This window comes from Sorex fumeus, unplaced genomic scaffold (assembly GCF_029834395.1).
Source record: "Sorex fumeus unplaced genomic scaffold, SorFum_2.1 ptg000042l, whole genome shotgun sequence".
Classification (NCBI taxonomy): Eukaryota; Metazoa; Chordata; class Mammalia; order Eulipotyphla; family Soricidae; genus Sorex; species Sorex fumeus.
This window is the reverse complement of record NW_026606099.1, coordinates 7,706,172-7,733,583: the sequence shown is the minus strand read 5'-3', so window position 1 is coordinate 7,733,583 and position 27,412 is coordinate 7,706,172. Positions and strand designations below refer to the sequence as shown.

At 46.9% G+C, this 27,412-nt stretch overlaps 1 protein-coding gene across 1 annotated transcript in view; it reads right to left on the bottom strand.

Annotated features, from left to right (window-relative positions):
* SCN8A (sodium voltage-gated channel alpha subunit 8) overlaps window positions 1–27,412 on the bottom strand; it is a 152,777-nt gene that overhangs the window by 19,863 nt on the left and 105,502 nt on the right. The window contains exons 15-21 of the mRNA XM_056120276.1: window positions 22,495–22,851; window positions 16,160–16,630; window positions 15,113–15,230; window positions 14,365–14,519; window positions 12,212–12,385; window positions 6,395–6,517; window positions 411–695 (exon numbers count right to left, since the gene is read on the bottom strand). Of these exons, the coding sequence (XP_055976251.1) occupies window positions 411–695; window positions 6,395–6,517; window positions 12,212–12,385; window positions 14,365–14,519; window positions 15,113–15,230; window positions 16,160–16,630; window positions 22,495–22,851 (1,683 nt within the window). The remainder of the gene's footprint in view (window positions 1–410; window positions 696–6,394; window positions 6,518–12,211; window positions 12,386–14,364; window positions 14,520–15,112; window positions 15,231–16,159; window positions 16,631–22,494; window positions 22,852–27,412) is intronic.

Below are 27,412 nucleotides of genomic sequence, written 5' to 3'. Positions count from 1 at the left end.
AGGGGCATTGCCCTGGAATGTTTAGGGCAATGTACTGTCCTCTTTGGCACTTAAAGAGCAATAATGAGGCTGGTGCGATGGTTGAATGAATAGGACGCTTGCCTTGCACATGGCTGACTTGGGTTCAAGCCCCGGCATCCCATATAGTTCCCCAAGCCCACCAGGAGTGATCCTTGGGCACAAAGCCTGGAATAAGTCCTGAGCATCCCCAGGATGGTCCCCAAACAAAACCCAACCCCCTGCCCTCACCTCCCCCCCCCCCCAACAACAACAACAACGAAAGATCAGTAGTGATTCTGGAGGCAGAAGGAATCTGCCTTCTGAAGAAGGAATCTGCCTTCTGAAGAAGGAATCCCATGACGTTTCTGCTGTCTGCATTTCACAGGAACTGGAAATAGGACAATACGTGCCACTTGGAGCAGTGCCAGGTATCCGGCCCCAACGTTGTCGAAGTTGATCTTCACGTTCTTCCATCTGATTTCTGTGCTGTTCTCTTCCATGAGCTTTTCACAGTCAGTTTTATTGTTGACATCCTCAATCTCAAACCGGATTTCAGAAGTCTCGTTAAAGCAGTAGTGGTACTTTCCCGCAAACAGGTTAACTCCCATGATGCTGAAAATCAGCCAGAAGATGAGACACACCAGCAGCACATTCATGATGGAGGGGATAGCGCCCACCAAGGCATTCACCACCACCTGCATTGGAAGGGGAGGTTGCTGAATGTCGGGAGGAAGGAAGAACAGCACACTGCTTTTGATTTCCAGGAGGGGAATACGGCAGACGTGGCTTGTTCTGACCCCGGAAACATTAAGTTCCCTGGAATCAGTCAATGCACAGATCCACAAGGAGGACCAACATTTTCTAAATCCGTGAAATATATTTTGATGAATACTAATGTTTTTCTTTCAGAGAACACCAATTCCCCTGCCCAATAAGTTAACTCAGGCACTAATCTGGATCCCCTTAGTCCAATCTCCTTCCTTTGCCAATTCATAAAACAGCCCCCCGTGGGAAAAATCTAAAGATTTCAAGCTCACTATTTGCCTTTCAACGTACATTCCCCCTCTGCAAAACAAGGTATGAGCATTCAAAGTCACCAAGAGCTACTCTTTGGAGTTAGCAGTGAATTGGTTAATGGTACATAGGTCTCTTTCATGACTATGCAAGGCCGGTTATCTTATTTCAGGCAATAGCTGAGCATGCATACTTTGCAGGCTCAAGGAAAAAAAAAAAGCTATATTCCCTCTACCAAACGGTATACAATAAAATCTGGACAGATGTGTTTTTCTATCATCAGTCTTCAGCCCTTTGCTCTGACTCTGACACACTGTGAGAGTAAGAGTGAGTGTCCCCTGCCTTACAGCTTACAGCTGGGGCCTGAGCCTAGTCTTCACAGCGCACGTGCAATAGGAACAGCTTCTGTTTGGAGAGAGCTCTGGGTCAGATCACTGCCGCTGACACCCCCAAATGACATCTGTTACAACATCATTCACTACGGCAAGCTCAGCAGTTGAGGACCCCCACTCAGGTTTGGAAGTTTCGGGGAGGGGGGCTCTCAACTTTGGATTCTGCTCACCCTAGTGGTGAGCGTCGACCAACACGGCTGCCGCAGTTTCAGGGGTGGGACCGGAAACAAGGCTGCTGATCATTTCTGCCTTGAGTCTCACTCCCTGGCCGTCACCTCAAGCAGGGCTGCTGAGGCCCAGAACAGGCAGCCGCAGGATAGGAAGTTCGTTTTTCCCCTTTTCCTAGGAGCCCAAGAGGATTCGTGAAATGAAAGACATTGGATATCCTGTCACTGTAACTGTCCTCCCTTTGTTCATTGATTTGCTCGTAACATTGTAAGACTTGTTGCTACTGTGTTTGGCATATGAATACATCACGGGTATGGACATACATCATTTCCAAATGCTTTGCTAGAAGGAGGTGACAACTATCACCTTGTACTGGACTGGCTGGCTGCCACCTAGCACAGCTCAGAAGGGGTGGACACGGTTACTACTGCAGGACAGCAGGGGACAGCTCTGGGCTCTACCCTGACCCCCACGTGGGTTCGGGATTTATCGTCTGTGTCTGCCTTCGACTGCAATCTCACTCACTGGAGCACTGGAACAGGAGGCCCGTGTCTTTCTTCTGTGTTGGCTAGAAAGCAATGCTACTCTGTGAAGGAGTCCCTCTTCCTCAGTTTAAAAACTGAGTTTCACGTCTCTCCAATTCACATGGAGATCGAGAGGCAGTTATTTCTTAATTCTCAGACCAAGAGATCTCCCTGAGATCCAACACCCTTGCCCTTTAGTACAAAATAACTCGAGTTTTCATTGATTTGATGAAGGAAAGCCTCAACATCCGGAATTGGAAAAAATCTCCAAGGATCTCTTGGAGAATGATCTTTTATTTCATAAAGCTATCAAGCATTTCAGGTGATTAGATTGGAATTGAATCTCCTTTTTCTGAGAGTTGCCTGCCATAGGGTGGGAACACCAGAAAGCAATGGGATGTGTGAAATAGGCAGAGGGAGCAAGATCTACAAATGGAGTGATCATTTCTTAAACGGCAGGAGGTCGAATATGTGGAGGCTCACGAGCCCAAGTCCAGGGGACAGAGTTTAGATGAGACTAGGACCTTCCTCCAGGGTAGCACATACGTGCAAGACGGAAGTAGGTCTCCCAACTCTTGACACTTAGAAATGTTGCTTTTTATTTCAATTCAGCACTTATGTCCTCAGAATTCTTCTGTCTTTTATATAGTCTAACCTGTCCTGCAGCATCTCTGGGTCACAGCCTGATATTTATAGCAGGGAAGAATCAATGAAGTGATTCCTCCACACTTTTTTTTTTTTCTGTTTGGGTCACACCTGGCAATGCACAGGGGTTCCTCCTGGCTCTGCACTCAGGAGTTATTCCTGGCGGTGCTCAGGGGACCATATGGGATGCTGGGAATCGAACCCGGGTCGGCCCTACCCGCTGTGCTATTCCTCCAGCTTCCCCTTCACACTTTTATGTGCAGATCTTGCTAGCAGAAAGATATATACAAAAATATTTACCAGGCCTCATTCTCTGAAGTGTATAATAAAAAAAATCTACTAAAATCAATGTACCTTTAAAATATAAACATACATTTATTTTGGTTTCTGGACCACATTTCACAGTGCTCAGGGCTTACTCCTGACTCTGTGCTCAAATATCATTCCTGGCAGTGCTCAGGCAACCATATGGACTGCTGGGGATTGAACCCGAGTCAGTCGTGTGCATGCCAAGTGTTCTACCCACTGTATTATCTCTTGATTGAGATATAAATGTACTTTTAGTTGTTAATCATCAACTCCTAAAACGTCTTACCTTAATTTTATGAATAAAACTATAAACAAGAGTTAAATAAATTTACTAACAGTTCTTCCTCGCTGTCAATATTAGCTGATAAGCTGTATTAAGCAAGAATTGTTTAACTGAACACTATATATAGCTGTCATTGGGATGATACTCTCAGCAACCAAAGAGCAAGAAATAAATGCTATTTCTGAACTCTCATACTACATATAAATGATAATTCGGGTTTCCATGGCTAGCCTTTAGTAAATTGGATTTTTATGTTCCTGAATAATTCTCAAGCTATTCTACATTGCCATTTATTATGATGAAATGAATTCCTGTTGCTAAAACGATGTCTAGGAATACTCAAAGCTAGAATCCAGAAATCTGCCAAAAGTTACTTTTTTTCCCCAATGGAAGTTTTATACCGATTCCAAAGGATGCTGATTCTTTCAGCCCTTATTCTGTAACACCTAGAACATATTTGCTGCTCATCAAATACTATGAAATCTGTCAAATAGCTTTTAATATCTGGCAGAGGGAACATGGCTTTAATGGACAACTTGTGACTGACGACCAACAAAAAACGCATGCACGTTTCATAGCATTACTATATATACCCTCAGGAACTTAATAGCACAGCAAAATATATAAATGAAGATTACTATGGAGGAGAGAAAAGCAAAGAACTACATTAAAAATATTCCTTTGCCAATAGCATGAGTGTTTCAATTTTCTGGTCTTTGGTTTGAGGAAGAAGAGAGAAAGAGACTGAAGTCAGTGTCCCAGGACAGGCTAGGGTCGGATGTCCCCTTCCTCTCTCTCAAGACAAGGTCTACGCCTCTGACTGGAGCAGCCCAGTGACAGTTGAGCCCATCTGCAGTGATGGTGTTCACTTTTTATCAAATTTTTATTGAAAATCTTCCAAGGGGAATATCTCAATTGTTGGGATACAGAAGAATCAAAACCAAGGAATGAAAAACAGATGCCTACATAGAAAAATAACGATCAAATAGATGTGCCTAAGGCTGCTTATTATGGGGCAGCTTACTCTGAGTTTAGGCAGATTCAGTCGGTTTTGTTCTTGCAGCTGGCCTTCCACAGAAAAGCTAGGAAATGGCAGGGCGGGAACGGGGCCCGAGCTGAGGGGTTCCTGCAACCAGCCACGGTCAACAGTGTTGGCGGACTGGAGTCAGCCAAGTGCAGTGACACTTTGATGCCAAATAGTCCTCTACCAAAGCGTCCTTTCTAGAAAGCTGACTCTTAGAAATTCTGGCTTTGTTTCTAGATGTGCAAGTTTTGCATTTACAAAATCCTGATGTAGAGGTTTCATTTTCTGATTTTTTATCTCCCTTGTGTTTGGCCATGCTGAGTGGGACTCAGGGCTTGCTTAGTCCTGGTTTTGGAGTCAGGATCACCTCTGGCAGGTGCTGGGGAAGAAACTTGGGTCAGTCCAAGTTTCTTGGTCTTCGTCTTGCAAGGCAAGAGCCTTAGCCACTATACTGTCTCTCCTGTTTGAGAAGAGCATTTTCAATCAGAAATTCTCAACAACCCACGCCACCTACAGCCCTGATTGCTCGGCGAGCCTCTCTTCTTCTCTCTGTAGACTCAGCCCCAGCCTAACAAGGGCCTTACCACACACATTCTGAAGTCTCTCTGTCTGTGGACCGAATTTTGCTATTTTTTAAAAAATGAAAATCAATGTATGTTGCCGGGGAGCGGACTTTCCAGATGGCGACAGGTGGGCTGCAAAAAGCTGCCTTTAGCAAACCAAACTATGACTGTGCTACAGAAGAGACACAAATGGGTGTGAAAAGTATTTGTCTGGATAAACTCAGATAAAATCCCCGAGGCCCCAATGAGATTTCTGTCTTCCTGTCTAACCGTGGGAGCTTTCCAGACCCGTGCCCGGGGCTCACAGAGGAAGAACCAGTGAAGCAGCACTGTCCAGGAACCTGGTTTCTCCAGTCAGACTCTGCTTCAGGTGGAGTGTGATGGGTTAATTTTCACTCCTGAATTCTGACATGTGCAGCACATTTAAAACCACATCCTCTGGTTTGCTCTCCTGCATGTATTCAACATCTGAATAGAAAGGAGTTGTTTTGGTCTGGTTAAGTATAACAGAGCTCTCTGATCACCACCGGACAACCACAATGACCAAAGCCTGTTGTCCACAGACTTAGGGAGTTGACTTTCTAGTGTGTGTGCGTGTCCACACCCGTGCCCACGCACACCCACCATTACTGAAACCAAGAGAGGTGGCAAAAAGGCACCCCAAGGGGGGGGCTTCATTTCTACGGTGGCAGGGTGCGAGACCGTGCACGGTTTGGATCTGGGTGGAATATCACCAGAGCAGGAATGGCCGGTGTCTCGAAATTTCAGAACTAATTGATAGCCGTTTAGTATTGAGCCGGGCTGTTACTTTGACGGTGTGAGGCTAGGGGCCACAGAGCGTGGGCAGAGGGATGGGGTGAGGAGGAAAGCTTTGCTATCAGACAGAGGCTGCCAGTCCTTACGGGACTGGGCTGAGAACAACAAGGTGCAAAAAAGAGGAATCTGCAAGGACAAAAAAAAAACATTTCTTCTCCCGGGGTTATGCCGAATTCTGCTCCGATCCCCCATTCCGGGCCTCCTTGTCTTCAAGCCCCTTCCCGGGGACTCCAAGGCCACAGCCCTGGCCAGGCCGACACCTGCGCACAGCACTCTCCCTCCAGCAGCCTAGACATTTCTGAGGGTCTGGGGGCGGCAATTCCCCTTCTTTGCACCTGGTGATTCTCCCTATTAAGTCAACAGCCCAGAAAGCTGCCCCCAGTGCTACAGTAAGCCAGGCCAAATGAGGAGCGCTAATGTCCACATGTCCCGCGACGGCACACTGTTGGGCGCGGGGCCGCTATTAACGTGGGAGGCAGCTTTTTAATGCGACTCCCCGCTGCACTGAGCGGGTGCAGGGGGACAGTGGAGGATCAAGTCAGCAGCTGCATCACAGCGTTCGTGTCCGAATGATCTTCCCACCAGGTGATCAGTTCTAGCATGCTTCAACAGTTTCCACTGGCATGCAGAAGGATCAGCTGCTCTTAGTATCTTACCCTCATCCCTTCAAATCGTGATAAGGCTCTTAAGGGTCTCAAAGCTCTTAGGGTCCTAAGGGACTTTATGGCACCTAGTTCCGAGTAGCCCAGGGCATTAGCTATAAGGCTGACTAAAGAGACCTACACGGAAACAGAAGAGAAACAAAACAAAACAAAACAAAACAAAAAAAAAAATTAAAACAAAAAAACAAAAGAAGAAAAAAAGAAAAGAAACAGAGGTTCCAGAGTGTTAGAATAAAGCCCCTAGCACTGAGCATACAGAGTGGGGACCCCCGCCAACCCGGGTAGAAAAAGTGGGTAACACCAGCTGCCTACTTCAACCTGGACTCAAACGACCTGGAAGGAAAGGTGGTTGAGAGAGGCGGGAAGAATAAGACACAGGGAAGAAGGCAGTGGGACGTACACACAACCGGAGAGGGAAGAGGCTGAGCGGGAGAGGGAGAGGATGAGGCAGCTCCTTTGGAAGGCGCCCGAACAGATGACAAAAACCTTACCCTTGCCCTTTATAGTCTCTGCAGGTCCCAGAAGTTGCCATTAAATTAAGCCAGACAAATTTAATGGTACCTATGGAGAAGGAATACAGATAAATACATACACTCCAGACCAGTGTCCCCCTCCTCCATTCACCACGGCTTTCCAACAGGGACAAGCTCTCTTACTCCTGGTTGACAAGAAACCATCTGCTTGAGAACTCGATGAGCTACTACGGTAGCAAAGGAAACGAGTTTAGTAAGTGCCGTAGCTGACTGCAGTTTCCAAGGAGAAAAGAACCCAAAGAGAACACTTCTGGACAGAATTTTGGTCCCAGGAGAACTCGCTTGAGCAATTCTCCTTTCACTTTCGACTCTAACGAGGACTTCTTCATGGGTCTGAGAACTTGGCTGGGTCTGGACTACTGAATAAATGATTTTCCTTAGAAGCTCCACTCTTCTCCAGAACATTTAAGTGAATTGGCCTCAGTCTGTCAATTTCCAGAATAGTCTTCTGGTACTTTCATGACCAGACTAAGAGCTGGAAGGAATTTTGGAAGAATATTTTGATTTCCGAGCGGATGACACGGACCTAGACACAAGAACTTGCCCAATGTCATCACACTGGTCTGTGATGAAAGGCCTGTGCTTCTGGCCAGAATCAGAACACTCAGCACCTCCCTGGGCAGCTTAGAAAACAACAGCCTCAAAGATTCAGTACCCAGTAATCGAGAGGAATAGATACTGCCAGGCTAGGAGAGAGCCTGCAGATGTGTAGGACTAAAGTTGCAGTTAAATGCTTTCCTGCTCTCCCAAAGGCAAACTCTGCGGACTGAACCCTTAAGGCTGATACCAACTGCACCCAGGACTGTCTGCGCCTGCCTAAAGAGAAGAAAGGGACCCTGGACCCAAAAAGGCTTTCAGTTGATGAACTCCTCAAATATTTGGGTTCTGAGTTTCTTAGAGTGGCCTTTCTTTTATATTGCCTCATAGATTCTGAGCTAGGTTAAGTTGTTCCCATCAAGAATTCTTGGATTTTCCCCTACTGGAAAGAGGTAGTTAACAGATACGTATAGACAGCTGTAGGGGAGTCAGACCCGGTGGTTACCTAGGCCCACTATGGCCAGACCGGTGGCTGGGGGGCAATTGTGCTGGGGATAAAATCCAAAGGTTCAGGCACGTAAGGTGCGTGTTTACCAAGTGAGTTCCATCCTTGCCCCCCGTCCCCCCAAATGGATAATATATTAAAGCCTGCTTACAGGGGAAAACAGCAATTTGTAATCTTAAGTTTTATTCTTGTTAGTATTTTAGGAGCTGGCAGTACTAGTGGGAGGGGGCTACAGCCCGTTCTAGCTCGGCGATCTCTCCAGGTGGTACTCAGGGCCAGAGATCGAGCCTGGGCCTGCTGGCTCTTGGCTTCTCTCCAGCCTGCATTTGGCATTCTCAGCTCTATTTCTTAACTCTTGCTATTTGATTCAGGATTTCTAAACGGCAGCGAACTTTTAAAAAATGAAGACACTTATAATTACATAGGAGGACTGGAAGGGGGAGAAACAGGATGACCGAGAGCAGGCCTAATGTTTTCATTTTGAAAGGAGGTGCGAACCTTTACTGATGCACGTACTCAAAACCCATCAGCATGGGGTATCTTCCCTATGGTTCGAGGCGGTGTCTAAAGCAAATTTGGGTCTAAACACTGCCCGATTAGGTTTCCCATGTTCTATCAAGGGTAAGATGGCTCATACAGGAATTCCTGTTTAAAACAAGGGCCTCAGATATCTTATTTAGAATACAGTTGCACGAATTAATAATTTCCCTCCCCCATTTCATAATGATTAATAAGAATCTATAAGGAGCTGTCTTTAGGGCTGGAGAGATAGTACAGCGGGCAGGGTGTCGGACCTGCATGCAGCTGACTTGAGTTTGATCCCTGGCATCCCACATAGTCCCCCGTGCACTGCCAAGAGTGATTTCCGAGTGCAAAACCAGGAGTAACCCTTGAGCATGGCCCAAAACCAAAACCATAAATGAGGTATCTTTTGCCTGCAGTTATGACCAAACGCAGCCAGCTCTTAACCCCAAATATTCAAACAATGCTAAATTCTTTGTGAGACCTCTACCTCACATAAGCTATCCCATGCCAACCTGCGTTCAAAAATACCCCTGGGTCAGCTTCAGCTTCTGAAACTCTGCTAAGTAAAGAATGCAGTAGTATCAGTCTAGGCCAAGAAGACTGCAGTTTTTCAGACTGTAATTTATCAGTTAACAAAGAGACCTCAGGCAGGGAGAAGGGCAGAGAGTTCAGCTCTAGACACTGCTGAGAAAATGCACTGCTCACGGCTGGCTCTGGCCAAGGTCTCGGGACAGGGTTCTGTCTGACCGAGTCAGGAATGACTGAGGACTCTCATCGACCCCTGAGACGCCGCGTTCAGCTCTCTCTGGACACAATCAGAACAAGGCTTAAAGTATACACCGTGGAAAGAACCAAACCTGAAAAGGGAAAAGGAGTTGAGAAGTCAGAATCCAGTGTCCATCTATGGCTGGAGGCTTCGAAATAAAGGGCGAGGTACTGGGTGACTTTTAAAAACCAAGCTGAACATTTTGAAACGGATGATGAGGTGAGGGTCTCTGAGAGTTCCCATCCCTGGAACGGAAAAGCTGACCATGACGAGCATATTTCCTTGGGGAAAAGATGACGAAATTCATTTACAGGTCAAGCCGAGGACGTGTGCAAAACGAAAGTCGTCACTACTGATGAACTTAGATGGCTTACAAATAGAGAGCGCTGAATGTGGGAGTCGTCTGGATTAACCCTCATGATTCTAAAAATAGCCTTAGCAGCTTAGGGGTGGGGTGGGGAGGACACAAGTGAACATCCATTGTTACCAGGGAAACAAACAGGATGGTGATTGACAGATCAGACATGATGCCACCAGGGGATAAGAAGGGGAGAGTGCCCGTGATAATGCTGAATGAGGACCCGAATTTATGGCTTCCGTGCAATCTACAACATTCAGGGCACCAAACAGATACTGAAAACAGGTAGTTACAGCCGTGCAGGTGTTAGCCTACGCTTTATTCACCATCCACAGCTCGAAAGTGGCATCTGAGTTCTGCCAGGGCACAGATGGGGGCTGCCTCCACTTGGCACACTGCTTCAAACAGGGCGGACTGTGCCGATTGCTCATTTCTTCAGAAGCTTCCAGACAAGGGTCTGTGTCTTCTCTACCCTGGACCCCGGAGCACCTGGCAGGAGCCTCTGCGTGTTTATGGGTGCTCAATAAACACTTGATGTGTGAAGAGAGAATGTACCATCTGCCCAAGAAAAAGGCAACAGAAGGGCAGCCCCTGGGCGAGTCTGTTCCCAGACGCTGCACGGTCACCAGCCCGGAAGGCTGTTGGCTAGCGTGAGCTCCACCGGGGCTGGGCTTCTGCATCAATTCTACACAGAGAACGGTACTGGACTGTGATCTATTTCCAAATTACTGGCATTTCGGAGTCACAGCAATGAAAGAATCAAGCGACCCCCGAAGCTAGAGGAACTTATGAGTTATTGCTTGCCTCGTGCTTTTTATTTTTCTGCCACCTAGCCGAAAAAGTGACAAATGCTTGCGAAGTCAACGTGCAGGATTACGAAAGCTTCTTATAGCTTATCCGGGGTCTGGGAAAATGTGGTGTAATCAATAGTCTAGAATGATGAGGTTGCTCACTCCAGAGAAAAAAGGAGAGTGGCCCAGGTAACAGTGGACAGTGGAAGGCAACATCCTGGTGGGGACGAGTCGCCAAAGCACAGCTTCCTGGGGAGCTGAGTGCTTGTCTCTGAGTTCTTGGGAGGTGCAGATGAGGACGAGCTCCTGGGACCCCTGAAGGTGTCCCTTCTGGCTCTGAGGATCCTCGCTTTGGCAGAGAGGCTGGAGTCCTCAATGCCTCACCCCACCTGCATTCTTTTTTTTTTTTTGGTTTTTATTTTTTGCTTTTTGGATCACGCCTGGCAATGCACAGGGGTAACTCCTGGCTCTGCGCTCAGGAATTACCCCTGGCGGTGCTCAGGGGACCATATGGGATGCTAGGATTCGAACCCGGGTCGGCCGCGTGCAAGGCAAGCGCCCTACCCGCTGTGCTATTGCTCTAGCCCTGACCACCTGCATTCTTGAACTCCTGGAGTTCGAGTTGCCCAGCTGTGGCTGGCAGGTGCAGCCGTCACGCTGTACTGTGTGACCTGGAGGCTGCACGCCGGCTTGTCCCTGCCCCAGTGCGGTGGGCGACCTCCCTCTCTTCTCCTCGAGGTCTTGTCCCCAGCGCTGGCTTTTCAAAATGGAGTGAGGAGCCTAGGGAGAATTCTAGGAAGCAATCGTGAATTATGGGGGTTGCAGACAGTGTGTGGGGAAGGAGCGTGTCACTGCTGGTCAGCGCAGGGTTCCTGTGGGCGGAGAGAGAGATTCCCAGGCTGCTCCCAAGGGTATTCTTAGAGGTCGCGTGCCACAGGGCCAAAGGAACCTGTAATTCTCAATGTACCAACCCAGCCTCAGAACACTACTTCCTTGACGCCTCTCAACCCTCAGCAGGAAGCAAGTTCTCCAAAGGTCCTGGTCCTGCATATCTCTGTTCACCCCTTCCTTTACATGCTGATTTTTCCTGGAAGAAAAGAAAGCTTTAGGCATTTCACAGCAGGAGAAACAATTAGCATGGTTAGAAGAGCCAACCAAGACCGAGTGCTTGGGGAGGGGGTGGGGGGGTGAGGAGCAGTGAGAGGAGGAAGGCAGAGCATCCGGCCTGAGGAGAGCAGGGCACAGGAAGGAATGGCTGGCAAGCCCTCGAGACGCTCTTGGAACCTGAAGAGAAAAAGATTTTCGAACGTTTGATCCTGACCGTGGGAACGGCATTGTGTGGGAGGGCGGGGCTGTGTCTCGGTGTGAGCCGCCTCTTTCCCGTTTGTCCAGCTGAGTCCGGTGCAAGACGTGAAGCACTCCCCTGGCCTGGCGATGCCACCTCTTCCCTCACCCTTCTCCTGGCAGAATGGGGGCCAGCCTCTGGGCTGGGATCCAAACCTGCCTACATCTGGGCCCATGTAGGGGCGCTGGCCCCAGGGAGTCCATTTCCCAGGCCCAATCCCGGGATCTCCTCCGTCAGATCCAGAGCACAAGAGCTGACTGGCTGGAGCACATGCAGGGCCTTGGGTGCCCTCGTCCCAAAGTCAGGGTCTGGGCGCTTTCCCCGCACCTACATCTATATCTTACATCTCCCACCTGCTGGCCCCGGGGGAACTCCAACTCTCAGGGAAAGGAGAATCCCCGTTTTGGCTTTCCTGCGAGGCAGGGTGGGAAGGAGAAATCAGGAAACGTACAGCGACAATGAGGAAGTCCAGCCAGCACCAGGCATTGGTGAAGAACTTGACGAAGCCATAGGCCGTCCACTTGAGTAGCATCTCCAGGATGAAGATGTAGGTGAAGACCTTGTCAGCGTACTCCAGGATGGTTCGGATGGTCTTTCTCTGCTCGATGTAGATGTCCTCGAAGGCCTATGAGAGAGGCCGCAGGGCATGTGGTGACTGTGGCAGACACGCTGAGGCTGGCGACACTCGGGGTCCTGTCTCTGACATTCTAGGCCCATTACACATGGCTTTTGTTTATTTTTTTGGTAGACTTACAAATTTTTGTGCTTGGGTTTCAGTTATACAATGATCGACTACCCATCCTCCACCAGTGCCCATTCTCTACCACCACTGATCCCAGTATCCCTGACAACCCCCAACCCCCCATCCCACTCTGCCTCTGTGGCAGGGCATTCCCTTTGGTTCTCTCTCTCCTTTTGGTTTGCAAAAAAGGCATTGAGTGGCAATTATACACATGGCTTTTAAAACTATTTTCCTGAGATCCCGCCCATACACCACCCAATGTGCCCATTTAAACAATAGATTTCAGCATATTCAGAATAGTGCATTCCCCATGGCCATGGAAGGATTTCCACTCCCTCAGATAAACCCGCACCCTCTCATGATCAACCGCCAGCCCTCTCCTTGTGCCACACAACCACTGACCTACTTTCTATCTCCAAAGATTCGATCATTCTAGAAATTTCGTATTCTGTGCCCTTTGTGCCCTGGCTTAACTTAGCATAATAGTTTCAAGGTTCACCCATGTCAAAACATACATTAGCACTTCATTTCTTTACACGAATACTCACATATCAATATTTTATGGATATATAGACACACATATATGTTTTTTCATGTGTCTATGCTAAATTCTGTTTACAAGTCACCAGGTGATGGACATTGATGTTGTTTCTACTTTTTTGGTCGCCGTGAACAAAGCTGCCACAAACACTTGTGTATAAGTCTTCACTTCTCTAGGGTATACACCCAGGATCATATGGTAATTCTATACTTAGCATTTTTTTAGGAACTGCCAAACTCTTTTCCAAAGTGGCTGTTCCATTTTATGTCCCCATCAGCAGTAGATGAGGATTCCAATTTTTTCACATCCTTGCCAAAGCTATATATAGAGATATATGTTTATATGACAAAATCCTTGTTCCTTTCAGTCCCCGAGACAGAAAGGAACAGAGGCTCAGAAGGATGGGAGAGAATTAGGTGAAGAAAATCTTTTCTGTTGCTGTTGTTTGTTTTGGGGTCATACCTGGCGATGCTCAGGGGTTACTCCTGGCTCTGCACTCAGGGATCACTCCTGGGGATGCTCAGGGGAACATACTGGGTGCTGGGGATTGAACCTGGGTTGGCAGTGTGGAAGGCAAACGCCCTACCCACTATACTTTCTCTCTATCCTGGTGGTGAAGAAAATCTTGGTCCTCCTCTCTTCATTGAGAGGAACTATGGGTTGGGAGCACTCGGATGTGCAAAATCGGATATTCAAGTGCCAAGAGGAGAGAATTCCTCAAGCATGAAGAAGGCTGGAAATGGGAGAAAAGTCACTTGTCACGCATTGAAAGGACTAAGTTCTGAAGAGCTGCAGAAGGAATGTCAAAGCTGGACTACCCTGATGCCTCACTGACCAGTGGTATGTATCTGTTATCATGTGGCCGTGAATAACCTCTGCATCCAAGATCGAATTTTCTAATTATGCTCAGGCAGGATGTGAGGGGAGAGTGGGTGGAGAAATTACCACCTTCCTTCTAACTTGGGCAAATGGAAAGTAAATAAGAGACTTGGGCTTTTGGGCAAGAAAGGGAAGCTCATTTTAGGAAGGTGCTTAGAAAGGGTCAGACCATGCAATGGAGGCATCTGGCGATTTGTTTTCTCATGCTAATAAAAAGGATTCCCACATTTGTTGTGATGCTGGTAACACTGTGGAAAAGTGTGAACTTTAATCCCAAACGCTCAAAATACCTTCCCAAAGCACATCCGTAGGCCTTTTCCTCTGCATGCACAGCTCATCTGTGTTATTCAAGAATCTGCCGGGCTTATATCCAGTCCTTCCCACCAGGTCTCCTAAGCCTCTCTCCACTCAACCCCTCATCACACTCTCCCCCGGATCTCACCAGGGCACCGCTGCTGAGAAGAATCATGAAGATGATGAAGGTCTCGAACCAATTGTGTTCTACGATGAGGAAGCAGGTTTTCCGCAAGATCCACCAGGACTTGCCTAGACCTTCTTCAATGTTGACCTGGCAGCATTTGAACCGCTGGACACAACCTGGCACCGTGGGAGAGGCAGGTCAGACTGGGAGCACGCCCCCACCCCAGAGCTGCCCTCTCCTCCATCCCCCAGGCTCCACCCGCTGCTGCCCCACCGCATGCTGGAAGGAGAAGGTGGCAGGGCAGAAGCTACGCTGCCCGCAAGGCCCTCTGGAGTCGGGAAGATGTTCTAGAAAGAAGCATGGGAGGGAGGCGAGAGGGGCGGTCAGGAGGTAGGCACAGTTAGGAGAGGACAGGCCTTTCTAAGGGAAGCTTCTAGGCTGATGCCAAGAGATAGCAAACACAAATTTGAAAACAAGAACTGATTTTTTTTTTTTGCCACGCACAGCAGTCCTCAGGGCTTATTCCTAGCTTTGTGCTCAGAGATCACTCCTGGCAGGGCACAGGAAACCAACTGGAGTGCTGGGGAATTGAACCTGGGTTGGCCACGTGCAACGCAAGTACCGTGCAGTGATCTCTTTGGCATCTCAAAAACTAGTCCTTGAAGCTTGTTGCTGAGTCGTTCCCTCTTCCCTATCCACCAACCCTGGCAGAAATCTGTCTGTGAGCACGGCCAGCAACCAGGCCCCGTCCCGTTCTGCCCCTTTTCACCTTCGGTGAAGCAGGCATCTGGGTCCAAGTACTCCTCGGGCTGCTCCACGGGGACTTCCTCGACTTCTGGTTTGATATCGATGGTACTCCCTTCAGAGGAGCTAGTATCATCTAGTTTCTAGAAAGAGAAGCAACAGAAAGACTCAGCGACTCTGAAGCTACAGATCCATTCTGCATCAAGGGCCCTGATTTTGATATGGAAGACCTGCAATTCTGCTGCAATTCTCCTTCGGAAGACCTTCCACGATCCAACTCATAAGCAGTTCATCATGAGGAAGCAATCACCACAGGGCCCTCAGAGGTGGTGTCAGAATGGGGAACACTATGAAAAACTCACTCGTAGGCCCCGGGAGATGGTCCAATGACTTGGAGCCCAGGCTTCGCGCACAGGACCACAAGGCTCAGTCCCAGTTATTGTTTTGTTCACTTGAGCACCAACTGGAAGTGTCCCCAAAGGCTGAGCTGGGAATAGCTTTTACTAGCTTCTGAGTAAACTATCAGAAGCCCCCTCCTCCAACAGAACAATTCACAGTCACCCTAAATAAAATGGGGCTATAGACTGGTTACCGAGTAGAGGCCAGGCAGATTAACGGCAGGCCAGGGACTTAAGAGTTATTCCAGCCTCTGACCTGGCTGATTCAGAAACAACAGTGATCCATCCCAGAATCTCTCTCTCTTTTTTTTTTTGCTTTTTGGGTCACACCCGTCAATGAACAGGGGTTACTCCTGGCTCTGCACTCAGGAGATACTCCTGGTGGTGCTCAGGGGACCATATGGCATGCTGGGAATAGAACCTGGGTCGGCCGCGTGCAAGGCAAATGCCCTACCCGCTGTGCTATCTCTCCAGCCCCCCCAGAATATCTCTTAACTCTAGATCATCTAGGAAAGACTTCGAATGAAGGAGAATGGGATAAAGTTGATTCTCAAAGTGGTCGGGACCTTCCAGAATCTGTGCGCCAGGCGCACAGGCCAAACAGCTACCCCAACTGACAGAGCCCTATTTGCTCTCGCACTGCCTCAAGGCTGGTTTCTAGGCCGGAACCTTACATCTTTGCTGCCGTCAGGATCTGATTCGCTGGTAACATCTTCAGTGTTGACATTCTCAAAGTCAGACTCGCCGACGGCAATGGGCACCCGCACAGTCAGATTGGGATTATTGATGAAGGACATATGGTCCTCGTCAATGATGTACTTCTCCACGCTGCTACCAATGCCGCTGGTGGTGCCGTTGCCATTCTTCTGGAAATCCCCATTTCGGTGGATGTCTGCGCCAGTGTGGTTGGCAATGCAGTTGGCTTTCTTCTCATAGAGTTCATCCAAAGGCTTCACTTCATCGGCTTCGCGCTGCTTGAAGTGGGCCTGCATGAAGGCACGCACTTTCAGCTTGATCCAAGCTACACCCTTCTTGATACGGATCACTGAAATCTGCAGGTTGTTCATCTCCCCATCATCGTCTGTGGCTGCCAGGTTGTCTGCACTGAAGGAGCTCAGAAGCAAGGCCAGAAATAGGTTCAGGACCTGTACCAGTCGCGGGAGACAAAGGAAAGTGAATGCAAGATGGCATTAGGTCAAATTATCCACAACCCAGGGTTCCAAGCTAGAAGCCCACCGGCCTCAATGATCATTTTCAGAATTTCTTCTGTGTGTTGTGAGGCCCACAGGGTGTTTTATGTGCTTGTGTCACCAAGTGGGTACTCTGTTTGGTTTAGTTTGGGTTCTAAGATGGGGAGTTAAAACCTTTTTTTGAGGTCTTTCGTAGATTTACCTACTCATCGATGCATATCCCCAAACACACTGTTCAAAATCAGAAATCAGCAAAGCTGTACTGGGAGGATCGAAGAGTGCAGAGAGCACGAGCAAATGTCTTGGAGGAACTGTGTTGGAAAGAAGTAGGCCAGAGAGCCAGACTTCCAAACAACAAATCATGAAGGCAGAACTGAAATAATTCCATGGCATCTTCTTTTAATAATGAGTTTCTCTAACATTTTAACAAAATATCTTGCTTTGGACAACCTGGCGGGCTACCGAATGTAGCCTGCCCACACGGTAGAGTCTGGCAAACTCCCCATGGCGTACCCAATATGCCAAATACCAATAGCAATGATGGGTCTCATTCTCCTAACTCTGAAAGAGCCTTGAATATGGCACTTTTTAAAATCTCAGGGCTAGGACGAAGGAGACGTTACTGGGGCCTGCTCGAGGCAATCGACGAACAACAGGATGGTTGTGATCATGATCTTACCAAGACAGTGCCAGGGATTTTTGTGTTCTGTAATATATAGTCAAGTGTTAAGCCATGCAAACACTTGGATATCAAGTCTGCCAGCATTACTTCCTATTTAAATTTCCTATTTTACCACACTGAGCATTAGGCATGATTCATATTGAAACTTCTGAAAAGTGGGAGAGGTGTTCATTTCTTGCTTTACACTTGGCCCTTACTTTGCTACACTTCTGAAAAAGAGCATGGCACACAATTTAGGTGGCTATAATGGTATGGACAGAGTGGGAGGAAAGAAAACGATAAATGAACCGGATGCATTTAGACTATGTGGATCATTTCATCATGAAAAAGGCTACGATCATTAAGAGGGGATGAATGAGAATACTATAGCTGAGAAAGGCAGGGAGAGTGACTTGAATTCTACTCACGTGGATGCACTGCGGATTGGGTCACAGATGATGTGTTTTGAGAAAGTCCCTCCTACTAGCTTACGTGTGAAAGGCAGACTGGGAGCTGGGAGGTTATTATTGGTATTAGTTGTCTAAGAGGCAGCATTAGGTTCCAGGTATCTCAGAATAAGAGACCGAAGCAGCAGCAAGGTCGGGGCTGAAAAATGCTGGTCACACCACACACCATAGGTGGAAGTTGTCTTCACGGAAGGACTGAGAAGACTAGAGGGTTTAGGATGGCGGAGAATGCATTCAAGGAAGAATTCAGTATCTATTTTCATAATCACAGGAAATAGTTTGGTCTTGGTGGTTCTGAGGCTGGAGAGTAGGAACCCTCTGCTGGCATGGCTCCGTCTGGTAGAAGACGGGAGTGTTGCTAATATCAATGAGCTTGGCAGGGATCACTGGAGTTTGCCTGCAACTTGCTCTACAACTCTAAGTGGAATTTGAAAACGGGGCATTAAACTTTGGTGTACACTAGAGCCACCCCTCTAATACACTCTTGAGTGTTCTTTTATTTATTTATTTATTTACTTTGTGGGCAGGGGAGGAGGGCTTTTTGAGGTCATACCCAGCAATGCTTAGGGGTTACTCCTGGCTCGGCACACAGGAATTACTCCTGGCAATGCTCAGAGGACCATATGGGATGCTGGGGACTGAATCTATTGAGGAAATTGGAACAGTAATAAAAAATATCCCCCCAAACAAAAGCCCCTCCCAGGTGAATTCACTAGAGAATTCTTACAAACCTATAAAGAGGACCTACTGCCAATCCTCTTGAAGCTTTTCCAGGAGAATGAAGAAACAGAAACACTTTAAGTTTCTAGAAGGCGAACATCATCCTGATACCAAAAGTAGAGACACCACAAAAAAGAAGACTACATGTTGACATCCCTGATGAGCACAGATGCGAAGATGCTCAGTAAAATACTAGAAAATGGAATCCAACAACTCATCAAAAAGATCATACACCACAACCAAGTGGGATTCACTCTGGGCATGCAAGGATGGCTTAACATTCACAAGTTAATCAACATAATACACTGCCTCAATAAAAGAAAAGATAGAAACCATATAATCATATCAATATTGCAGAGAAAACATTTGACAAGATCCAGCACACATTCATAATAGAAACTCTCAACAAAATAGGAGTTGAAGGAACTTTCCTCAATATTGTCAAAGCAATCTACAAGCCCACAGCAAACATTATCCTCAATGGGGAAAAACTAATAGTCTTTTCTCTAAGATCAGGAACAAGACAAGGTTACCCACTCCCTCTTGCCTTTCCTATTTAATTAGTACTGGGGCGGGGGGAGAGAGGAGAGAGGGAAGGAGAGAGAGAGAGAGAGAACAGAATATGAATGGAAAATTTCTCCCAGACATATAGATAAATGAAAAGATACCCACTACTGCCAGCCATCAAGGAAATGCAAACAAAAAATCACAATGAGAGATCATCTCAAACCTGTCAGAATAACTACTATCAAAAAGACCAGAAATAATAGCTGGAGGCCAGGGTCAGAGAAAAGAGAACCCTCAGATACTATAGGTGGGGATGTGAATTGACACAGGCACTACAGAAAATAGTACAAAGACTCCTAAAAATTTAAAAAGGCAACTAACAAGGATCCAGCAATTCCACTCTGGGCATTTATCTATAGAAGACAAAGACACGAGCCAGAGAGATGGCTCAAGGGTCTGAGCATGTGCTTTGCAGACAGAGGCCTGGGCTTGATCCTGGCACGGCATTTCCTAACCCCTGCCCCCCCCCCCACCCCCCCATGCACATATGGTGCCAGGAACAACCCCTGAGTACTGCTGGGTGTGGTTCTAAAACAAAAAAACAAACAAACAAAACAGAAAACAAGAATACAATCCAAAAGTACATATACACCCCTCTTCATTGTAGCATTATGTATAATAACTGGGTCACAGAAACAACCTAAGTGTTCATCAATGGATGAAGAAATAAAATGTGATCGGATCTCTGCCCCTCTACAGGCCCACATGCACAGCACAAACCCTCTGCCTGCTCATTCAACCTCTGAGGTGAGGTTAACCTCTTGACTGTTGTGTCTGGGGCCACTTGGAACAGGATGCGGCTTGCCCTTTCTTTCACCTGGGTCCCCTCTCCTCCACACCCAACCTCTGCCACCTCTGCAGGCTCCATCTACATCTTAGACCCTCTGCTTGTTCATTCGACTTTCTTGACACACATTCAATCCCCCGTGCTCCCTACTCCACTTGCTGCTGCTTGAACCCTGGACCATGGTGGCCTTGTGACAGGTCAACTCATCACACCTCCCACTGTGCACACGTATAACTCCTATCACTGGATGAGAGCCAGTAGGGAAGGGAAAGACAATCCCCAGGTGAATCCCTCAGAGAGCTTCCTTGAGGTGGAACTAGAAAGATTCTCCCTCAGAGCACAGCAGAAACAGTGCGGGAATCAACAGAGGCCCACGGAGCTCAGTGAGTGAGGATAACAGCACGGAGGGGAGTCTCTTACCAGGACCAACCAACTCTAACCTCTCAGATAATGACTATAAAGACACCGTAAGGAGGATGTTTAATGCTCAGAGAAATGATGGCACAAGTAATAAAGCATGGGAAAGTGAAAGAGTGGAAATGAGAAAATTACAGCTAGAGTGAGACAACTGACGAGTAGTACCATAGTAGTACCATAGTTGGTGAAATTAAAAAAAAATGATTCAACAAAAAACTCAATATCACACCACAGATACCCGCAGCTGAGGGAAGGTGCAGTGAGCTCCAAGAAGAGAAGCAGGAAATCCTCGAGACAACAACACAAAATGGGGGGCGGGAAAAGCCTGGAAAGAATTGAACGGCCTGCTAGAGAACTATGGAGTGTGATCAAGAGAAGTGATATAAGAATCATCGGAGTCCTTGTGGAAAAGGAAGGCAAATTCGATAATAAACCACTAATCAGAGAAATCACAGGAATTTCCCAGAGTTAAGGAATGCTTGCACCCAGATTCCAGATCCAAGAGGCCAGTCAAAAGAGAACCAAATGGAAACCTCCAAGACACAATGTAATCAGAATCACAAAAGTCAAAGACAGAGAGTGAACACTGAAAGCACAAGATCAAAGAAGGGACTTACAGACAACTGAACTCACATAAGAATTTCAGCAGTCCTATCAAAGGAGTCTCTACAGGCCAGAAGCGAATGAAGGGACAGAGGAAGAAAAACCTCAATAAAATGAACACTTCACCAAGAATACGCTATCCAGCTAGATTATTGTTCAGATTTGTAGAAATGAAGGCGTTCCCTGGACGAGCAACAGCTGAGGTAGATCACAGCTGAGGCAGTTTTACAAGAACCATTAGAGGAGCTTCTTTAAAAGACAAGGCAAACTTCTCGATACTTTACCATTAAGCACGGTATTTGTTCATGGTGCCTATGGTTGTCTTAGATTAAGAAAGATTTGTTTTCCTAGCTTGCTAAGGGTTTTATACTCTGTAAATAATGAATTAACGTCTCATTTATTTTGAATGCACTATGTCTACTCAAGTGATTTTTTTCATCAACAGAGATTTTTCCTTTACTTATTAAATGCAGATACTTAAGCATTGTTATATATTTTTCCACGTATTTAATTTTTATTCAATTTGTTAATGCTACAGCGTTCTTGTTCTGCCAAACCACCCCTGAAAATTCAAAGGAAAATGGTAAAATGAAGGGCCTCATCCTAATACCAGTGATAGTTTCTAACACAAAACCAACATTCCCTTTTGAAGATAAAACACACCATTGTACCTTTATGGGCTTATTTGTGTTTTCCTTTAAACTTTTTTTTTTTTTTTTTTGGCTTTTTGGGTCACACCTGGCGATGCACAGGGATTACTCCTGGCTCTGCACTCAGGAGTTACTCCTGGCGGTGCTCAGAGGACCATATGGGATGCTGGGAGTCGAACCCGGGTCAGCCGCGTGCAAGGCAAACGCCCTACCCGCTGTGCTATCTCTCCAGCCCTCCTTTAAACTTTTAAAGTTCTTTCTCCTCTCCTCACTCTAGCTCAATCACATGTGTGTCGAATTGATCTATTTCATGTAAAAATTTTAATGTATTAGAGAATTATTCATACTACTAATTAAAAGTTTTATATCTCTACAAAAGGAAATGGGGCTGGAGCGATAGCACAGTGGTACGGAGTTTGCCTTACAAGCGGCCAACATGGCCAACCCGAGTTCGATTCCTCCGCCCCTCTCGGAGGGCCCGGCAAGCTACCGAGAGTATCGCGCCCGCACGGCAGAGCCTGGCAAGCTCCCCGTGACGTATTCGATATGCCAAACACAGTAACAACAAGTCTCATGATGGAGACGTTACTGGGCCCGCTTGAGCAAATCGATGAACAACGGGAGGACCGTGACCATGACAAAAAGAAATAAAATAAAAGCAACATGAAGAGCACAGATGTCAAGTCTAGTAAGAGCCCTGGCATCACCGGCGATGTCTCTTGGGCATAAGTCATTAACTTTTCAGGATTTGACGTCCTGAACTATGACAAAAGGATTGGCAGGTTGTGGGGCTTCCAGTCCAGGAGGTCTCTGGAAACAGCCCCTTCTTAATTTATGACTTAAAGTTCTTACACCAAGAAAGAATCAAATCCAACACAGACAAGGATTTGGGCCAAGGAACAGATGTTCAGGGCAGAGAACAGAAAGATCTGTGAGTCAGAACTCACCACCAAGTTGCCAATGACCATGACCATCATGAAGACAATGAGGCACATGGCCTGGCCGGCGACCTCCATGCAGTCCCACATGGTCTCGATCCACTCCCCGCACAACACTCGGAAGACAATGAGGAAGGAATGGAAAAAGTCATTCATGTGCCAGCGCGGAAGCACGCAGTCCTGGTTGATCTTGCAGACGCACTCCTTGTAGCTCTTGCCGAAAAGCTGCATCCCCACCACGGCAAAGATGAAGACGATGATGGCCAGCACCAGGGTGAGGTTGCCCAGGGCACCCACTGAGTTTCCGATAATCTTGATCAGCATGTTCAGGGTAGGCCAGGATTTTGCCAATTTGAAGACTCGGAGCTGGGGAGGGGGAGGGGGGAGGGAAAAAAAAAAGTCTAAACAAAAACCAAATCACACACAATCCATTTTTTCACTATGCAGCTAAAATAAAATGAGTAAGATCAAACTCAATTTCTCGGTTACCACTGGGAAATTCTCAGGACTTTCTAGGAATGGAGGAGTTACGAAGGAAAAAGGACTGCTTTCCAAGCAAGCAAAACATTTGGAACCAGGAACGAAGAGTACTGAGTTAACTCCCCGATATTGGTCTTCGAATCGATCTACTTTTTAAGAAGTCACATATAAACATGGCCTCTCCTACTGATTTTCCCTTGAGGTTTTCTTTGTTCTTCTTCTTTTTTTTCAGGGGGGCTGTATGGGGGCACACCTACTTATCCTCAGGGGCTATTCCTGGCTTTGTGCTTTGGAGCTGCTCCTGGTGGTGCTCATCCAGTGCTCACCAAATCTGGAGCTTCCCCAAGCAAAGAGTTTAGCCAACTGAGTGATCACTCCGCCCTCCCCAACTTATTTATTTATTTTCGGTTTCTGAGTCACACCCTGCAGTGTTCAGAGGCTAATTCCTGGCTCTGTGCTCGGGAGTGATCTCTGGCAATGCTCAGGAGGACCATAGGTGATGCCAGGGATTGAATCAGGGTCACAGCTGTCACAAGTGCCTTAATTTCCTGTACTGTGTCTCTGAGACCACCCTTAGCGTTTTTTTGGGGTGAGGGGTAGGCGTCACCCAGCAGGTATGGCACTGCAGCACTGTCCTACCAGGTCTTACTCCTGGCTCAGTGCTCAGGGATCACTCTTGGCAGGTTCAGGAGATCCTATGGGATGCTGGGGATTGAACCTGGGTCATTAACTTAAAACAATTTTTTTTTTTGGATTATACCTGCTATATATAGCACAGTGGTAGGGCGTTTGCCTTGCATGAGGCCAGCCCAGCTGACTCGGGTTTGATTCCTCCGCCCCTCTCGGAGAGCCCGGCAAGCTACCGAGAGTATCTCGCCCGCACGGCAGAGCCTGGCAAGTTCCCCGTGATGTATTCGATATGCCAAACACTGTAACAACAAGTCTCATAATGGAGATGTTACTGGACCCGCTCAAGCAAATTGATGAACAATGGTAGGACAGTGCTGCAGTGCCATACCTGTTGGTGTTCAGGGCTTACACCTGACTTCTGATTCAGGGATCACTCCTAGAGGGCTCAGGGTACTGTTATGGGGTTCCAGGATCAAACCCTAACCACCCTACGCACGGTACTACCTATGGCATGCTCCCTTGACTTCTCATTTTGTTTTTGTTTTGGGGCTACCCGCAGCAGTGGTCAGGGATTACTCCTGGCTCTGCACTCAGGGGTCATTCCTGGCAGGCTCAGGGGACCTTGAGGGTGTTGGGGACTGAACAAAGGTCTACCATGTGTCAGGCAAGAGGTCTACCTGCTGTACTACTCTCTCTGGCCCCCAGGTTTCTTAAGTGACTGTACTGATACTATGGGCTGGAGAAACAGTCCAGCGGGTCGGTGCTTGCCTTGCATGTGGTGACCTGGAGCCCGCCAGAAGTGATCCCTGAGTGCAGAGGCAGGAGTAAGCCCTCAGCACTGTTGGGTGTAGCCCAATGCCAAAGGCGTCCCCCCTCCAGGCCCCCACATTCCCCCTCCCACAGAGAAGTACTATCAATATTTCTACACTTTTTACTGAATGATCATAAGGTCTTGGCTAATTACAATGTAAAGCTCATGAATAAAAAAATAATAATCACACATTTTAAGTTAGTAACTAACACATCTTCCAGTAGGCAGGGGTCACACCCACCAACTGACCCCTGGCACAGTGTAATCCCATCAACGGCCAAGACCCAGAGACTACAAAACCCAGCTCTTGGAAGTGCGTGGCCGCATTTGCGGCCGCATGACATCTTATTATCTCATTCTTACTTTGGACAACCTGGCAGGCTACCGAATGTAACGTGCCTACACGGCAGAGTCTGGCAAACTCCCCGTGGCGTACCCAATATGCCAAATACCAGTAGCAATGATGGGTCTCATTCTCCTAACCCTAAAAGAGCCTTGAATGTGGCACTTTTTAAAATCTCAGGGTAGGACGAAGGAGATGTTACTGGGGCCTGCTCGAGGCAATGGACGAACAACAGGATGATCGTGATTGTGAACTAACACATAATAAAACAGGAAATCTAGTGAAAAATAGCCCCATGAGAATTGATTTTCAGTAGGACACTCACCATTCGGGGGAGGAGGTGAGGTCAGGAAACTACGACAATGGGAGGGGGACGTGGACACCTTGGAGAACAGGGCACTGAGGGGAGATCTAAGAGATATGCACGGTAGCCTATCAGTATCAGTGTTGTAAACAAAGAGCCTAAGAGAGAAAGTGCCTGCCAGACACAGGTGGGGGTGGGTGGCAGCAGGGATGGCACCAGGACACTGGCAGAGGGAAATGGACACTGGTGACGGGGTGGCTGTTGGAACATTGTACGTCTGAAACTCAATCATGAAAAACTTTGTAATTCACAGTGATTCAATGAAAAATTTAAAAAACAGCACTAAGTTTGAACACTTTTCTCTCTCATAAAAACTTAAGTTTTATCTGAACATTCAAGATTTGCTAGGTATTGTTTGCAATATCTTGGTTACTTGCGTTTTTTTCTCTTTCTGACTGACTTTTCATTTATTAAGAATTTCAGGAGGGGCTGGAGAGATAGCACAGCGGGTAGGGCGTTTGCCTTGCACCCCGGGTTCGATTCCCAGCATCCCATAGGGTCCCCTGAGCACCGCCAGGAGTAACTCCTGAGTGCAGAGCCAGGAGGAACCCCTGTGCATTGCCAGGTGTGACTCAAAAAGCAAAAAAACAAAAACATAAACAAAAAACCCCCCAGAATTTCAGGAAAGGAGAGATTTTATCCCTGGCAATTCATTGTAGTTCTCCAAGTCCTGCCAGGAGTGATCTCTGAGCACTGAGCTAGGAGTAGAGGCCCTAGCAAGCCAGGTGTGACACAAAACATTAAAAAAATATATTAAAAATAATATATGAGTCCACCTCAAAAGATTTTAAAGACGGGAGAAGTATCTTAGTGGGCTGGAGCGCCTGGTTTGCATACAGGAGGCAGGTTCAGTCCCCAGCACCATTACTTGGTTCCCCAAGTACTGCTGGGAGCAACCTCTGAGCACCACCAGGTACGGCTCCAAACTCCCAAAATTAATTCAAAGTCCCAAAACTCAGGCTGATGAGACAGTACAGTGGATAATGCGCTTGCCTTGCACATGAGTTGGGATTCAATCCCTGGCACCAGATACAACCCTGAGCACCGATGGGAGTGATTCCTGAGTACAGAGCCAGGAGTAAGCCTTGAGCACTTTGCTGGGTATGGTTCAAAAACAAAAAAGCAAAACACAAAAATAATATATATTTTTTTGGCTTTTTGGGTCACACCCGACGATGCACAGGGGTTACTCCTGGCTCTGCACTCAGGAATCACTCCTGGAGGTGCTCAGGGGACCATATGGGATGCTGGGAATCGAACCCGGGTCGGCCGCGTGCAAGGCAAGCGCCTTCCCCGCTGTGCTATCTCTCCAGCCCCAACACAAAAATAATTTTCATGCGAAGCCGGCATCTTTTTATTTTCTCCAAAGAATAACAGTACATATATTATCTATCACTACACAAATAAAAATTTAACAGCCCTTAAATTATGAGAAAATGTTTTCCTATTATCTAAAAATTTTGTATTGTGTGGCTTCTATCTCTTAATAGCTCCTCTCATCTTCCAGATGGTGATTTTCCTAAGGATTATAGCAGGCTGGATCCTAAGGAAAGTGACACGGATTGAGTGAGATTTCTATTCGCAAATAGTTATGCCCTATTCTAATTTTCTTTCTTAGATATGCTGAGTATCCTGTTGAAAAAAATCTTGAAAATCTTCTTTCAGTTATAAGGGCTTTAGGTTTTTCCCAAGAGAAGAGACAGCTGAGTCAGTTGATGCTTCATTTAAGGATACTGAAAGGAAACAATTTCTCTAGGGACTTAATCAGGATCTCACTTGTGCCTATGCGTATGGAAAATTATCATTAGGTATTCTTTCAGTCATTTTAGCAATGTTAAAGATTAGTATCTTCAAACTCATTAATGAAAATAAACCTTCCTAGCTTATAATTTGGAAAACAAAGGCCAGTATTAAACAACTAACTTCCATATAATTTATAGAAACATTATTTTATTCCATTTTTATGGAAGGGGGCTGTCATTAAAACAGAAGAAATGAAGAAAGTCATCCTTGCACCTGGAGAAGTCCTTGCCGTTTCCGGGACATGCGCAGATGAGGAAACAGGCGACAAGCCAGTCTGTGTTCCAGCTCAGAATGGCTCATGGGAATTCCTCAGTGGTTAACCATTACTTATTTACAGGATGTCCTAAAATTGATTTGCTGATTTATTTTTGAAACTAACTTCTGTATGAGGTATTTAATATGCAAAGAAAAGTTTTCAGATTTTAGCAACTAAGTCAATAAACAGTCAACTGGAATTGGGGATAGATAGCTAAGAATTTTGAAAAACTATTAGACT